This window comes from Urocampus carinirostris, chromosome 1 (assembly GCF_059441175.1).
Source record: "Urocampus carinirostris isolate Australia breed hairy pipefish chromosome 1, RoL_Ucar_1.0, whole genome shotgun sequence".
NCBI classification, from domain to species: domain Eukaryota; kingdom Metazoa; phylum Chordata; class Actinopteri; order Syngnathiformes; family Syngnathidae; genus Urocampus; species Urocampus carinirostris.
Genome location: NC_142349.1, coordinates 29,923,760 through 29,938,815, shown reverse-complemented (window position 1 = coordinate 29,938,815; position 15,056 = coordinate 29,923,760). Strand labels below are relative to the sequence as shown.

Below are 15,056 nucleotides of genomic sequence, written 5' to 3'. Positions count from 1 at the left end.
ATGTAAGGCAGAGAATTCTTCTTTGACACAATTGACAGTGAGGGAACGAAAAGTCATAGACAAATAATTCCACTCCAGACATCTTTATTGTTGGATGTTGAGGCCAGGTCCACTTTGGTTCATTAATCAAAACATAGTCCCAAATATTTCAGTGAACGTTGTAACTTGTTTACTGGTCCTTCAACTCCCTAAGCCTCCTGATTGCAGACTTGACAGTGACAGCTGATGTTGTGCTAGAAAAAAAAAAAAAAAAAGAAAACAGAAAAAGACTTAATCTTCCATAAATATATCCAAGTGTTTGGGGGTGTTACCATATCAGACACTTTTAGAATAATTTACGGATATGACCAACAGTGGTTGTGTTGAATAAAAATAATCACTTCATTTACAATCAATAACAAGACAGTTCTGATTTTTCAACGATAATTTAAAGTGCAGGTAACATCTGATTTTATAACGATACTTACGACCACAGCCAGCAAAGGCTAATTTCTTTAAATGCAACGTATAGCAGCTGACCATTTTGGGGGCCAGTCCGCACAGCAATCTACTGCTAAATACCGTCAACAGCGGATTGCACTGCAGCAACGGATAGAAGACTGGGAAATTATCAGTAGGATGACCTGTATAGTGTGGTACTTCTCAGTTTAAGTCGATCCATGATCGTGCTTGTAGCCCGCGTGATGAGCAAATTTTTGCGGATAGAGGCCTTGAGCACGCACGAGTTTTGAACACAAAAGCACTTATTGTAAACTCAAAGCAAAAATTATGATGACTTTAAATGAGCAAACCTTTTTTTTTTTGCCTTTTTCGGTTTTCATTCATCACTTTCGCCCTTTTAGATGGTATCACCACACCATCACTTTCAACAGGTCTTTGGAAAAGAGATTTGTATCTGCCTCACGTTCAAATGTTACAGAAATGTGTAACGCATGTGTCAATTATGAGCTGTCGTCCTACTAGTAACCACATCTCGATGTTTATTCCTCATCAAAAGTAACTTCTTCGCACTTAGCCAGCACCTTTCCAATCTCCTTTGTTGAAACCAGCTCTGCGTTCGTAGTCCTCCCCAGTGTATGATTTTGCATTAAGAATATAACCTCTCAAGGAACGTATTGCAGCACAAGTTCTACACGGCTTTGTGATTGGTGCTCATCGCTTCCCACTTGTACTCCTTGGCCTGGTCAATCACAAACAACATGCTCGTGTTTGTTTATTATTTTTTGCTTCAATTTAATTTGCATTATTCTCTTACGCAGACATATTACAAAAAGAGCACACAAGTACTCTTCAGGTATAACCAAAGGCGTGGAATCCGGTGCCTAACGACACGAGGTGCACAGCATACACTGGAAAAACAAAACAAAAAAAACTGGAGGCGTTGAGCAGTCCCGAGCAATAAGTGGTGCCTAGTGGTAGCGCCTCAGACAGCACCATGAGCTGGATTTTGTTTTTTAAAAAATGGTTAAATATAACACATATTGAATTTCTTGTTTAGAGAGGCTCCTATTAAAAAAGGTACCACTGTACGGTTATACTTCAAAATGTCTCAACACAAAGCCACACATGATTGACAAAAACATGTGCAATAAATACCTTTAATTATTTGAAATGAATCAGGTCAGCATAAACCTTTTTGTAATCTCACTTTCACATTGTGTGTTTGGGAAGGCAACCTCAGTTAATTAAGACAAGACATGACGATTTTGGTGGGACACGAAGCAGACATGATTAGAACATAAGCATACTAAAGTGACAACAATAGCCATAAAAAGAGTACTGAGAGATTTGAAATCAAGTAACTTACTTGTATGTCCAAGCTCCTCCAGCCACAGTCTTCAGGCAGGATTTGCAGTGCCAGATCCCTACGGCCCTCCTCTTCATCTTGGTCTTCATGAAATAAAAGTAGAGAACAAAACACATGAAGAGCAGACCATACGAAGAATGATCAAATTGGCAATGGCACAATTCATCATTTTCAGCTTGATGTTTAACCTACCTTTCCACAGAACGAGCAGGTGTATTTAGAGTGCTGGGAGATTTCAATTTTCTTCACCATCTTCCTCAGCGATGCCCCATAACGTGTGCCATATTTACCGACAATTCCCACCTTTTTGGTGCGCTTGGCCTGTGGAGGATCATACAACATATTTTTAATAAAACGAAACTTGCAATCAGACAGCCTTATTATCATCCTTAAATCATCAAATCGAAAACGGTCCCATTAGACACATTCGCGACCCATTTAATGACACCACGGCGTTTCATGCAACGCAACAAATATGTTCAAGATATATCTATCTACCCTGGCCATATCCCTCGAAATGATTTCAGGATGCATACACATTATACTGGGACAGCTCAAAAACAGCAAATTTTAAAAACCTAATCATGGAGTTGCTTCAGCAATGAAGCCGGGTACCGTATAAGTTATGCGAGGGAGCAGCCATTTGTATTTCAGAGCACACAATATTATTTAATCACTAACAGTGATCTTAAGTGACAGGATTTAAGAAAGCATGGTATAGTTTAGGTAAGCAGGAGTATTGAGAAGTGTTGATGGGTAATTTTGACTGCGAGAAACTTCGGATTTCTTTGGATTTGGTAAGAAAATCTTCTGCTCACCATCGTTTCAGTTGAGGCGAAGATTCAAAAGAGGAAGTACGTAGAGCGCATGCGTGATTTACTAAGCCTCATTATGTTGCATTGTGGGAATAGGAGTCTTGTAAATGACATAGGAACGTTTTCAACTGTTATTCAGTACAGGCTTACAAAGTTGCATTTTATTTGAGTTAATTTTTAACAATTTTTTAATATTAATTTATACTTCAAACATGTTATTCGGTAACCAAGGCCACTTGCTTTACATACGCATGCGCACTTTGGAATCGAGAGGTTAGCATCCTTCCTGGGGACAAAACGTTAGTTTTCTTGTTTTAAGACATTGCGCCGATTGCTTGTGCTCTTCATCAATGATACATGCGGCTAAATGTGTCTGTGATGAAGCTAACGCGCAAGAAGGTTCTCGCCGAGGCAAAGGCCTCTGACCTGGAAACCGTAAGGAGACTAAACTGCTGGTGAGTGACGTTTGACTACTGAACAAGCCGCATAAGTATTTATCCACTAAAATGAGCCTTTATTCTTCAGGGGATGCGAACTGTCTGACGTGAGTTAAATCTTCTCATTTGACATTGTGCTTCACAAATTGTATTCAAATACGTTATGTCTGTTTCAATCAGGTTTCTATATTATCTGAAATGCCAAACATTGAAGTGCTGTCACTTAGGTAAATTACGCCAATCTTACAGACACAACACACCCACAAAGGTCCTCTCCAAATTACAACCCCTAGCAAAATGTATGGAATAACCAGTTTTGGGCAAGCCCTCACTTAAACTATTAATTCTGTAATAATAAAAAAAACTCTGATAACAAACATGAAACAATCGTAAGGTCATTGCAAAGTGCAACATATTGGCATTAAGAAACAGTAAAGTAAATATATATATTTTTTTAATAGTTTGTAAATGTTTCTTTTATAGAGCAAGTGCAGGGAATATGGAAATAACAATCAAAACATATCACTAGTTGCACCACCGTTGCCTTTTATGACCGCTTGCAGTCTCTGAGGCACGGACTTGAGTGACAAACAGTATTTTTCATCAATCTGGTGCCAACTCTCTTTGATGGCAGTTGCCAGATTATCTTTTCAGTGTGGAGCCTTGCTGTGGACATTTTTTTCCAACTTTCACCACAGGTTTTCAATTTGGTTGAGATCTGGTCTATTTGGAGGCCATGACATTGACTGGATGAGTCTTTCTCCAAGGAATGCTTTTGCAGTTTTTGCTCTGTGGCATGATGTATTGTCATCTTGGAAAATGAGTTCATCATTACCCAATTTTTTTTCAATTGAAGGAATAAGAAAGCTGTCCAAAATGTCAATGTCTGCATTTATTGCAGATTTGACCACAGCCATCCCCCCCGTGCCTTTGCCTGACATGCAGCCCCATATCATTAAGGACCGGGAATTTTGATGTTTTCTTTGGGCAGTCCTCTGCAAATCTTACCGGAACGACACAAAACAAGAGTTCCAGCATCATCACCTTGTCCGATGCAGATTCATGACTCATCACTGAAGATAACCTTCATCCAGTCGTCCACAGTCCATGATTGCCTCTCCTTAGCCCATTGCAGTCTTGTTGTATTGTGTTTAGGCGTCAACAATGGTTTCCTTTTAGCTTTCCTATATGAAAATCCTATTTCCCTTAAGTGATTTTGCATAGTTCTGTCACATACATTGACTCCAACTTCTCATTTCCTCTTCATTTGTCTTCTTGTGCATTCTGTTTTCAAGACATATGGCCTTTAGTTGTTTGTCTTGACACCTACATCCCTTCCTTGGCCTACCAGTACGCTTGCCTTTAACAACTTTGCTAGCTGTTTGTACTTGGTCCAAATCTTCGATACGGCCAACTGTCAACAGCCCACATCTTTGGCAACCAAACGAGGAGTTACCTTCTTCAAGAAGTTTGGCGATCCTGTCTTTGGTCTCAAGAGACATCTCTCTTGTTGTAGCCGTGATTCTTGCCAATTCACTTAGTCCAGGAGCCCTCAAAAGTGTGATAACGGTAGTTTTAAACTGTTGACTAATGAGCAGACTTATATAAGCCAGTTGCCTAATTAAGGAAAGTGAAATGACTGGGTGTGTCCTTATTTTCTACTCAAAATGCACTGATTCCAATTATTTTTTCCTCAGAATTGAGTGATTCCATATTTATTTTCCTGCATTTGCTCTAAAAAAGTAACATTTACTGACCAATTCAATGTTTTCCTTAATTTCTTTTAGGGTTTCACAAATGCCAATATATTTGGAATGACATTACGATTGTTTCATGTTTGTGATCTGAGTTTTTTTCTACAGAATAACATGCCTGAGTGAGGGCTTGCCCAAGACTGGTGATTCCATCATTTTTGCTAGGAGTTGTACATTGGTTTCGAGTTCTGTGATTCTTTGTCCAGTGTGAACAGCATCTCATCTCTTGCACCGTTGGCTGGATGCTTGTCGCTCTGTGAGCTCTACCTGAGAAGGAACATGATTGCTTCACTCTCTGAGCTTTGTTATTTGCGTCCCATGACACGTCTCCGAATATTGTGGTTGGCTGACAACCCTTGTTGCGGGAAGAATTCAAGTCAATATCGACTGACAGTCCTGCGCTGCTTACCTAGGCTACAGAAGCTGGACAACCAAGGTCAATACATGTTTGTAGTTGAATCCGTCATCTTGCACATAATTTCATTTTGCGCATGTGTAAGTCAATCCTGTACGCATGTACAGTGGTGACAGAGGATGAGATCAGGTTAGCACACTTGGAAGGCAAGGCGATTCTTGAACAGCCTAGCACACCTCAGCGGCTTTCCATCAATGGACTTAAAGATGGGGGAAAATATAAAGGCATTATCAGTAATGATACAGAGGACACCAAGTAAGTTATATTTGTGCCATATCACACTCAAAACAAAATGAAATCAGAAAAAAAACTGTTTTGATTCTTGCCTACAGTACCGGCATAGAAGAGTTAAGGATGAAGCCCGTGACCAAGGAAAAGTTACCATCCCTACAATCTCAATCAACCAGATCATCTATGAAAAAGGTAACTAACAAGAGCTTTAAACAAGTGTCAGTAGTATTAATGGAAAGATATAATTGCAGACACACACTCTTGATGCGGTGCTGCTCCTTTTGAGGGACTTGGATCAAGAGGAGCTCCGCATTGTGCAAATGGAAACGCAGAACCGACTAAGGACTTCCACACCGGACTCTTTGGAAACGCTAGGAGATCCGGAGCAATTGATGACATGAAATCCAACATTGTAACCATGGCATGCACAGAGTCATTTAGCATCACCGTTTTGGTCATGGCTTGAATCAGGTTGATAACAGCCCTGACCAACATCCCCCTTTGCACTACTGCATGCGTTTACACCTTCAAATATTGTCACTCAGTGCTCTATTAACCAAATGATGGCTTCATTTGTCATATCTCGAATGCCTGCCTTACAAGAACAAAAAATACTTTTCTAATAAAAGATGTATAGCAAATTATTTTTATTATTTATTCTGCTTTAGCTAGCACACAGCATACATGCACCAAAGCAATGAATGAAAACGTGAGTAAGATGTGACATACAGAGAGGCAATTTGACCAGTGATGAGTAATTTGATTCAATTGCATCTACTGCTAGTCAAGCTAACAATTCTGAGCCGAAACCTTTTTTTTTTTTGTTAACTCTGTTGACCAGTCTGTTGAGTAGAAATCTTAGGCGACCTCCTCATTTTCCAAGTAGTCGAGGAGTGTGGTTGCATTCACAGCAACAATTAGGTACTCCACACCATCTGCACCCTGGAAAATTGAACAGATAGCATTGCTTTGGTATTGCTTTATCCCAACAGATAAAAACAAATTTGTAATCACTGATAAGGGGCCACCCGCAAACAATTTGAGTCCGCACTACTTTTTGTAAACATGTTAATGAATGCTGTAGAATGTATTTTTAAACAGAAATAAAGTCAGATGTCATAATATTATTTTTTATGTTTTTATTTTTTGTTATTCCGTCCAAAATGAACACTTACCCTATCAAAAAAAAAACAAAAAACATCGTTGCATCACTTTTTATTCACTATATTTTAATCTATTTCTCCGATTTAAACAAAATAAATCCTTCAAAGTAGCATACTTTTTTGCTATAGCTGTTGATTTGAGTAATTTTGAGTTTTGTTAAGCTCAGAAAATTATCCTTTACAATGAAAAGTATACCATTTGGTATAGACGTATGTGGTAAAAAATAAAGTATTTGTTTTAAATATAATTTTTCTCCTACTACCATTACAAGTCTTAAAAAAGGCGAAATTATCAGCCAATTACTTACAACTTTTTTGTGTTGTTCAATAATCACTTATTGTCTCAATTCAACCTCAACATAGAACATTATTACAGCATTGCCTAAATACAGAAGGCAGAGACCGTGGTAGAGTAAATAACGAGAAGATTAGTAACAAAATAAATAATTTGGTAGTGTGAGCGACCAATGATAGGTCCCAAAAACAAGCAAATAAAAATGGAAAAGATTGAAATACAGTACACACTATATGTACGTGACATGGTGTACAGAAAAAAATAGCACGAAATATATAGACAAATCAAGTCGGACTGGATAAGCGGGACTTTTATCAATAGAAATGTAAAATAAAATAACTAGGGAAGGACATAGTGTAACACCAAGGCCCTTTACATGGAGCACATGTTGCATTTGAGGGTTGCCAAAACAAACCTTGCGTGTTCGTATCAGTTTGTGGTCTCTAAATTCTGTCAGTTGAGTCCTCAGAGTGAGATCAGAGTTAACCAAAAATGACTCACGACAACGCTGATAAAAATCTTGGAATGACAGTCCTACATCGAAAAAAAAACAACACAAGAATTAATCCCCGCTCCCCCCCAAAAAACATTGAAAATATTAGAATGTGTGTGTACCTGTGTAGGAAGGATTGTCTTTGTTTTCCAGTTGAAATTTCACCAATAATTTGAAAATTCCTCTGCAAGAAATGAAACATCTAAAACCTTCTAACACGCCAATCATTTTAGAAAAAAATACATTTATTTTTCAAAAGGTACCGTGCGTTGGGTGTCAAGCTGCGGAGAACGTGTGTCAGAGAAGACAGAGCCAGAGCACCCGTTTGCTGCACCAGCAGCGAGTTTTCATACGATGTCTCTTCTGTGTAGTGCTTGAACGTCACACACTCCCACCACAACCAGTTAAACTGACTCTGCTTAAACTGGTCCCACACTGAGAAAATATATACACAATTTTGGTCAACAGGAAAGAACATTTTCACATTCACCGGCATTGAAGTAAACTGCCTTTATTGTCATTGATAAATAGTGAACATTGTTAGCAGCGAGATGAAACATGGCACTCCAAGGTCAACGCAAAATAAAGACTTAAAAGACAAAAGAATATCGGGATAAATAAGCAAAAATAGCTACAATCCAGTGCTTGGAGACTGGCCAAAGTTGTAATAATAGTGCAATAGAAAATAGTGCAAAGAAAAGTAGCACATTAACATTTCGCAGCAACATAAATTCCCCAAAATATATATATTTTGATACTGAAGAGTTAAAAAAAACAAAACAGAATGGACCAAAACTAACCAAGAGGAGCGTTGATGTGGTCGATAGTTGCCACCATGTGAATTTTGGGAAGGGCGGCCAGCTGTCCTAGGGCACCCTGGGTCTTTTCTCCCCGCAACATTGGTCCATCAATATTATTAATCAAAACATAGATTTGAAGATCTGGTCCTGTGTCAAGGATTTCTTTAAAAACTCCAACGTATTTTGCAAACACTTTAATAATTGATTTTAGACTATACTCACTGTCATCAAGGATTTTGGAGATGTACTGGATTTGGTCAGATGGTGTTCGGAAAGTCCCCTGGTGGTCAAGGACCTCATTAGTAATACTATTCAGGATCTGCAATCAGAATGTCAAACGTCAACATAATTCATTTGTTTATTTGAATTTTCTCTGTAACCTTACGGATTTTAATGTGATGGAAGGAAAGAAGCCATTTATCACAAGGTGCATCTCCTGAGACAAATGTGTAGAACGAAATTCCTCCAGTATATCTTTTTTGCTGCCCAAACCGTAGAGAAGCACACTAAATCCCAACCTATAAATGAAAACTGATAATTTTTTTGTTCAAAATGCAACAATAAAATAGACACTTATTTACTGTAACTGCAGCATCCATTTGCTGAAGTGCATTTTGTGTTTGTTGTGGAGGTGCTGGATGTCTTGAAAATAGCAGGAGGGATTTCCTTCTAAAAGCTGGTTAAGGGTCTCCTGTAAGGCAAGCAGAGACACTATATTTAGACAGCAAATTTAAGTAAATGTATTAATAACTTTTTGACGAACCTACCCTGTCTAATTTAGGCGTATGTAAACGTTCAAGCGTTCGATCAGACGTTAAGACCTTTGAGCTGCCGTGGGCTTCAAAATATTCCTCGACCATGCTGGTCTGGTTGATGGGTTCAGGGGTGCTTTTGCCTTTCTTGGCTGGGGTTTTGTAGAGCGATGCTGATAATTCTAGACGAGGTGTTCTTGGGGTCTTGTTCCTGCTACCGTCTTCCTTGACTTTTAGCTCCTCATTTGCCAGGACTTCATCTTCGTCCTCATCCTCCCCAGAATCAGAGGGTGAAAGCTCACTGTCGCTGTCGGATCGGAGGCTGGGGGCTAAACGGGCCATCATGGTGACGTGAATGCAAAGCAAAGCTTAAAAAACACACTTGTATTCCGGGGATCCACTTCACTGATTGAATGCTAAAAGTTGGGTTCATCCTTTAATTGAATACATGAGAGTTTTCTCAGCACTTTTAAATAAATAGGAATCGTTCAAAAATGCTTTCATTGTTAAGGATAAAATATGAGCACAGCAAGGAACACACTAAAACTGTTTGTTTATATATATATATATATATATATATATATATATATATATATATATAATTTTAAAAGAGTCCAGATTCCAAGGGGGGAAAATGGTTAAATTGAAAATGTCATCATATATTTTTTTTGACATTTATGACGTCAAGCAGTTTTTGAATATTTAAAATTTTAACACAAAATTAAAAAATAGTGTTGTTGGCTACAATCACTGGAAAGTAACCATCATAAACTACTGTATGGTCAAATATTTATGGCCCAACTCACAATCTAAATTTTAGATGAATAAATAAACTCAATTTCATTGTTTCAAATAGTAAATACAGGCCAGTCATCCACGGTGTCACATCATAGGCAGAAATCAACTTTTTATAACAAAATTATCTAAAAGTGGTTATGTTTCTCTTCTGATTTTAGGTTTGTGTTTTAAAAGGGACGGTGTGTATCATTATACTCCACATAGAGGTAAAAAAACAATATAAATCTGAATTATTTTACATAGCGTGACCTATGTATTATGTATTAGGGAGTAGACTCAATTGTCTGCCAGCTTGCTTCCACGACTCCCCCAAAACCTCAAAAAGGCTGGGCAAAAAAAAACAAAAAACTGAAAAATCTTCAAATGTTGCGTTTTGGTCATTAGGTACACTGTAGGGAAATCGGATTTTTTTTGCACGAACGCGACCTCTATTCGATCTGTTAAAGTCTGTCTGAACAGAACATATCTGATTTTATTTTTCACCTGACTCAGGCTACTTTCATATGTGGCCCTGTGTCCAATAGATACATCTTTTGAAATGCAACTTGTGTGAACGTTCAAAACGCATTCATGCGACCTGCATGTCATAGTAAGGCGGCAGATCAACCACCATGGCGGACGAAAACAGAGTGACATGAATTCGCACATTCATGGAAGATGAACACTTGTTTATATTGTCACTCACTGCCAACATCAGATTGAATCAAACTGGATTCACAACAAGTCTCTCAATTCATTCTTAAAGCGATAGTATCCTCTAGTGCAGGGGTGGCGAACACGTTTGACACAAAGAGCCGAAATTTTTAACTGTGAGAGTCAAAGAGCCACACCAAGTACTGACCTGCCATGACAGACAGACACAAACACACACAATTAAAAACATATTACATCCCATAACACACAAAACATAACAGATAACACTATTCCAGTTTTGCTTTGCCATTTTGACCATGAGGGTAACAGTCTGCACGCTCATGAAATGTTTACTTAATTTCCCGGCATTAGACGTAACCTACGCAGATGATTGGCAGTCAGTTAGGTGTCCGGAGTAGCATAAAAACAAATCTGCCAAATTAATTTCAAAATATTATTTACTATTTGTTATTAATTCAAGTGTGTTTTAAGAGGGGAAAAAAGCTAATCATTAAACAAGGCAAAGAGCCACAGTATATAGAAAATATGATGAGGCAAAGAGCCGCATTCTGATTTGCCAAGAGCCACATGCGGCACTAGAGCCACGTGTAATTTGTTTGGAAATGTGAACAATCTCACCTCAAAATTTGATTTGAGCATTAGGTTCCGCAGTGTGAACCTAGCCTCTGTGTCTCCATAGTTTGTGTTCTTCCTTGTGCTTTTTAGCACTTGTTTTCTGTTCAACATCCATTGTTCAGATAATACACACTGTCCCTTTAATTCTAAAATACATGTTAATTAAAGGGCCTTTTTATGTAAATCTTAAGAAAGCTATTGTAAAAGGAACAATTGGCTGGGACCTACAGTAGTACTGAAATCCCGCTTACAAAACATTAATTCAGCCACATTCAGCACTTACTTGATATTCTCTTTCTCAGCCTGTGAGGTGTTGTGGAGACAAACTGCACCCTTTTCCGCTGTCAAAAAAGAGCCACTAATACAACGGTTCCATTTATGAAGAATAGGAGGGAAGGAACAGTGAAAAACTCACCCTCTGCGGGGTTTGGTTTTCACCTTTCCGGCCTGCAGAGGGAGATGAATCGTGCTGAATATAGATACAAAATGATGATAACTATGATGAGGAGATGCCGGACTTACTGCAAGTTGCCCGGGTGGGAGTGGAGGGCTCCACGTTGGTTGTGTCGAAGCTCACACTTTTCCCGGGAGTTTGTGCCAACTCATTTGCTAAGTGAAAAAAAAAAAACACATACAGAAACTTTTAAATAATATTTAGATTTGGCCTGTGAACCTAGCGTGGATGAGTGGTTCAGAAAATGGAGAGCTGGATATATATTTGGTGTTTTAAATTTATGGAAATGGATTGCCTACACGAAACTGCTCGGAAAGAAAGGAGTAACAATAATTAGTTGATGTATTGAAATTTGTGCTGCTGTATTTACTCCCTTCCTGATTTTGGTGTTTTTGCATATTTATCACTCACAAAGGTTTCAGATCACCAAACCAACTTTAATATCATACAGAGACAAACCAAGGAAGCACAAAATGTCTTTTCCTACTTTTTAATTCCATGTTAATTCCATTTATTAAGGCACAAATATCAAAACCTATCTGGCCCTAAGTAAAAAAGTAATTACCCAGTGAACTCTATAGCGGGGTGCGGTTCCGAAGTCGCGCGGTCGAGTGCCACGTTCAGCGGCATTCCACAGGGGGCATATGCGCTCAGTTTGGTTGCCCCGACAGCGGCGGCTCGCCAGTTGCCTTGGCGACCGGATCGCTCCCAAACCTGTCAACCTTCACAGCTCTATGCCCGTACAAACTGTCGTATTTTTCTTTACAAAATAATCTTACACCATATTTTTTTCTTGATGCATGATGGGAAATTCCCAGGCGGCAGACGCATGCGCAAAGTAGCGTCAAACCGTTCGCTTCGTTTGCAACGAAAAAAAACTATACAGAGATCTAGGCTTCCGCGGCGAACTCGTTAGACTTGATCGATTTGCCGTTTCGTGATAGTCGGTGTATACCGGATGGTACCCATCATTGACAAATTTGCGTTTTCCGTACAGATTTTCTTGTACGTCGTATACGTCTTCAAATGCATAGCAAACGTACTTTGTACGGCAAAAACGTACAGGTTGACAGGTATGCGCTCCGTCTCCAGAAACGCCTCCCATTCTTGCTCACAGCCGCCACTGTCCACCCTTTGCCCAGGCTTGCTGCGGCCGGATCGGGGTTAGTACTCCTTGATGCCAGCACGGTCCGGCCACCCTTGCAAACCAAACGTCATCCACAGGTATGCACTACCTTCCCCACTCTTTTGGGTGGGGCAGGGCTTTAAAGCTGAAACGCCTTTCAGTACCACTCTAGGCCGCCAGGGGGGGGGGCAAAATACTTGTAAAAGGAAAATAAAAATTCTCAGCCAATTTACAGTGGGACTTGCAGTACTGCTGCTATGCCACCATTGACAGCAATAGCAGATATAAAAATTATAATTGGGAATGAGTCTTTCACAATGTTGTGGAGGAATTTTTGCCCATTCTCCTTTGCAAAATAGTTTAAAATCTACCATATTGCTCATTGAAGGTCACACCATAGCATCTCAATAGGATTTTAATCCAGACTTAGACTTGGACACTATCGAACTTTTTTTATGTTTCTCTAGAGAATTTGAAACCTTTTTACTTGCTGCCGCCATCTCCTGGCTTGAATCATCTTTGAAGTCTTTGTCAAGCTTCCTACGTTGCACGTGCAAGTACGTGCATTTCTTCAACGATTTAAAGCAAGAACTCAATATAATACTTGCAAACAAGACTTCATATGTTACTTTCAAAAGTAAAACTGATCGAGGAGTAACTGACTCACCAGTCTGTGCCATGCTGTGGCCTCGCCTGATTTTCTGAAAAGTGAAAATGGATGAGCCTGCAACCCTAGACAGGCCTTTGTCATCTTGAAAAGGGAAAGACAAAAAGACAAATTAAAAATATGATATAAATAAATCAATTATTTCTAGTCAATCAAGTCACGGCTTCAAACTTAATCTTGACAACACGGGCTTTGTCATTTCCATAATTTCTGTATGCACAAACATACATGGTACCTGTCTCCCAACTTATTGCAGACATGCGTTACCCCTTTTAAAAGTGAGTTAGGAATAAATAAAAGATATTATAGCGAGTGCCAGTAGCCAGTCTTTCGTCATTGCTCATTACGGACGGAACACGCATGCCAGCATAGACAACAGAGTGTGTGATTATGATGGAAATTGTTAGCAGACAACACTCCTTTTTTGGTCTGTTTGACCCCCCTTGTGACTGTGTGATTCACAAAGGACAAACAACCCGAACTTGATGAGTTTTGGCCAGGTTTTTTTTCCATTACTTTGCTCCATTACTCGGACGGTTGGTGAGCTACCCCAGGCCAAGAATCTAGCAAAGATCTGATTTATCATAGAGCTCTGCAGTAAGGTTGTGATAGGAATTGGATAACAGTATTCCTTTGATCTTGACAGTGGACTCATGAACTTTGACAAACCAGCGATACCCTGAATTTGAAAACATTGGAATTGTGTTTTCTTTGCTTCGTTGATGAACCTGCTTGTCATTTATTTGAATTGTCAATAAAATTTCATGTGTGTTATAGTACGACTTTAAATGACATGCATGTGAAGGTGACAAATCCAACGTTGTCATAGCCTGAGCCTAAGGGATATATAGATTTAATAGTTGTTAGAGATAGATTGATGGACACATTACCCTTCACAGTTCTACGTTTTGGTGATAAAGCGCCATTTGTCCTTACCTTCTGCAATATCTTCGCAAAGAGCTTGAACATAACTTTTCTCATCAGGGAAGCCGTTTTCGGAAGTTTCCTTCACTTCTGAATCACCTTTTCGTCGCCGACCTTTCGGGGTCTTAAAAGAGACCATCTTCTGAACTGCACCAGAACTGCTTTGCACCTCTTTTAAAGTCAACAGATAATTATCAACGACCAGAATCCGACTAAATAAATACGTGCATATCATAAGGTCACACACACCCTCCTGCTTGTCCACGATGTGCTCCAGGACATCTCCATCCCCGATGAATTTCACTTCCAAGACATTCATGACTTCAGGAATACAATTCTATGGTGATGAAACCAGAAGTCGATCACGTTATACACTACACGCGCAGACCAGCAACCGGAGACACTCGATGGGCATTAACAATCCAGAATTTAGACAGATCGTCGGCAAGAATAACTGAAGAGTAATTAATAGATAGCTCAACACGAACTAAAACTTGTCCAAATGTTCAACTGTTTAGGAAAGGACATATTAACTGTGAGATGACAACATTCCGCGCCACCACAATGAAGTTTTATATCACGTGACAGGTCAGAGTTTGCGTGTTAACCAATGGAAATTGAAGTTCAAATAAAACCACGTTTTCCAGAATGCAATTCGGTGTGCTGCATTCGTAGTCTCATGGAAATCACTAGACTTTATAAAAACTTTGCCAATAGTAACTTTGATTCAATAGTGTTGAAACAAGAGATTCCAACTTTTATTAGATATCACGTCAACTAAGTGTTTCCATTAAAACCGGGAAAAATCTGAAGACAAAACAGTGGCATTTTCCCACACAATAGTCGTGATAAACAA

The 15,056-nt window shown here is 39.1% G+C and overlaps 3 protein-coding genes across 3 annotated transcripts; 1 reads left to right on the top strand and 2 right to left on the bottom strand.

Moving 5' to 3' along the window:
• Positions 1–67: 67 nt before the first annotated feature.
• Positions 68–2,783, bottom strand: rpl37a (ribosomal protein L37a). The gene is made up of 4 exons (XM_088334282.1): positions 2,626–2,783; positions 2,000–2,128; positions 1,808–1,890; positions 68–233 (listed from the first exon to the last, which is right to left on the bottom strand). Exons 1-4 carry the CDS (start codon positions 2,626–2,628, stop codon positions 170–172), a joined length of 279 nt encoding a protein of 92 aa, XP_088190408.1. The 5' UTR covers positions 2,629–2,783; the 3' UTR covers positions 68–169.
• Positions 2,554–6,586, top strand: cfap410 (cilia and flagella associated protein 410). The gene is made up of 7 exons (XM_088334270.1): positions 2,554–3,077; positions 3,148–3,166; positions 3,240–3,286; positions 5,020–5,249; positions 5,336–5,483; positions 5,561–5,651; positions 5,711–6,586. Exons 1-7 carry the CDS (start codon positions 2,980–2,982, stop codon positions 5,858–5,860), a joined length of 783 nt encoding a protein of 260 aa, XP_088190396.1. The 5' UTR covers positions 2,554–2,979; the 3' UTR covers positions 5,861–6,586.
• orc2 (origin recognition complex, subunit 2) lies at positions 6,088–14,788 on the bottom strand. Its single transcript, XM_088334258.1, has 15 exons — positions 14,450–14,788; positions 14,213–14,371; positions 13,277–13,360; positions 11,552–11,638; positions 11,445–11,476; positions 11,313–11,370; positions 8,978–9,291; positions 8,792–8,901; positions 8,596–8,728; positions 8,433–8,529; positions 8,211–8,357; positions 7,674–7,845; positions 7,533–7,594; positions 7,333–7,451; positions 6,088–6,401 (listed from the first exon to the last, which is right to left on the bottom strand). The coding sequence occupies exons 1-15, from the start codon at positions 14,517–14,519 to the stop codon at positions 6,318–6,320; spliced, it is 1,728 nt and encodes a 575-aa protein (XP_088190384.1). The 5' UTR covers positions 14,520–14,788; the 3' UTR covers positions 6,088–6,317.
• Positions 14,789–15,056: the final 268 nt, after the last annotated feature.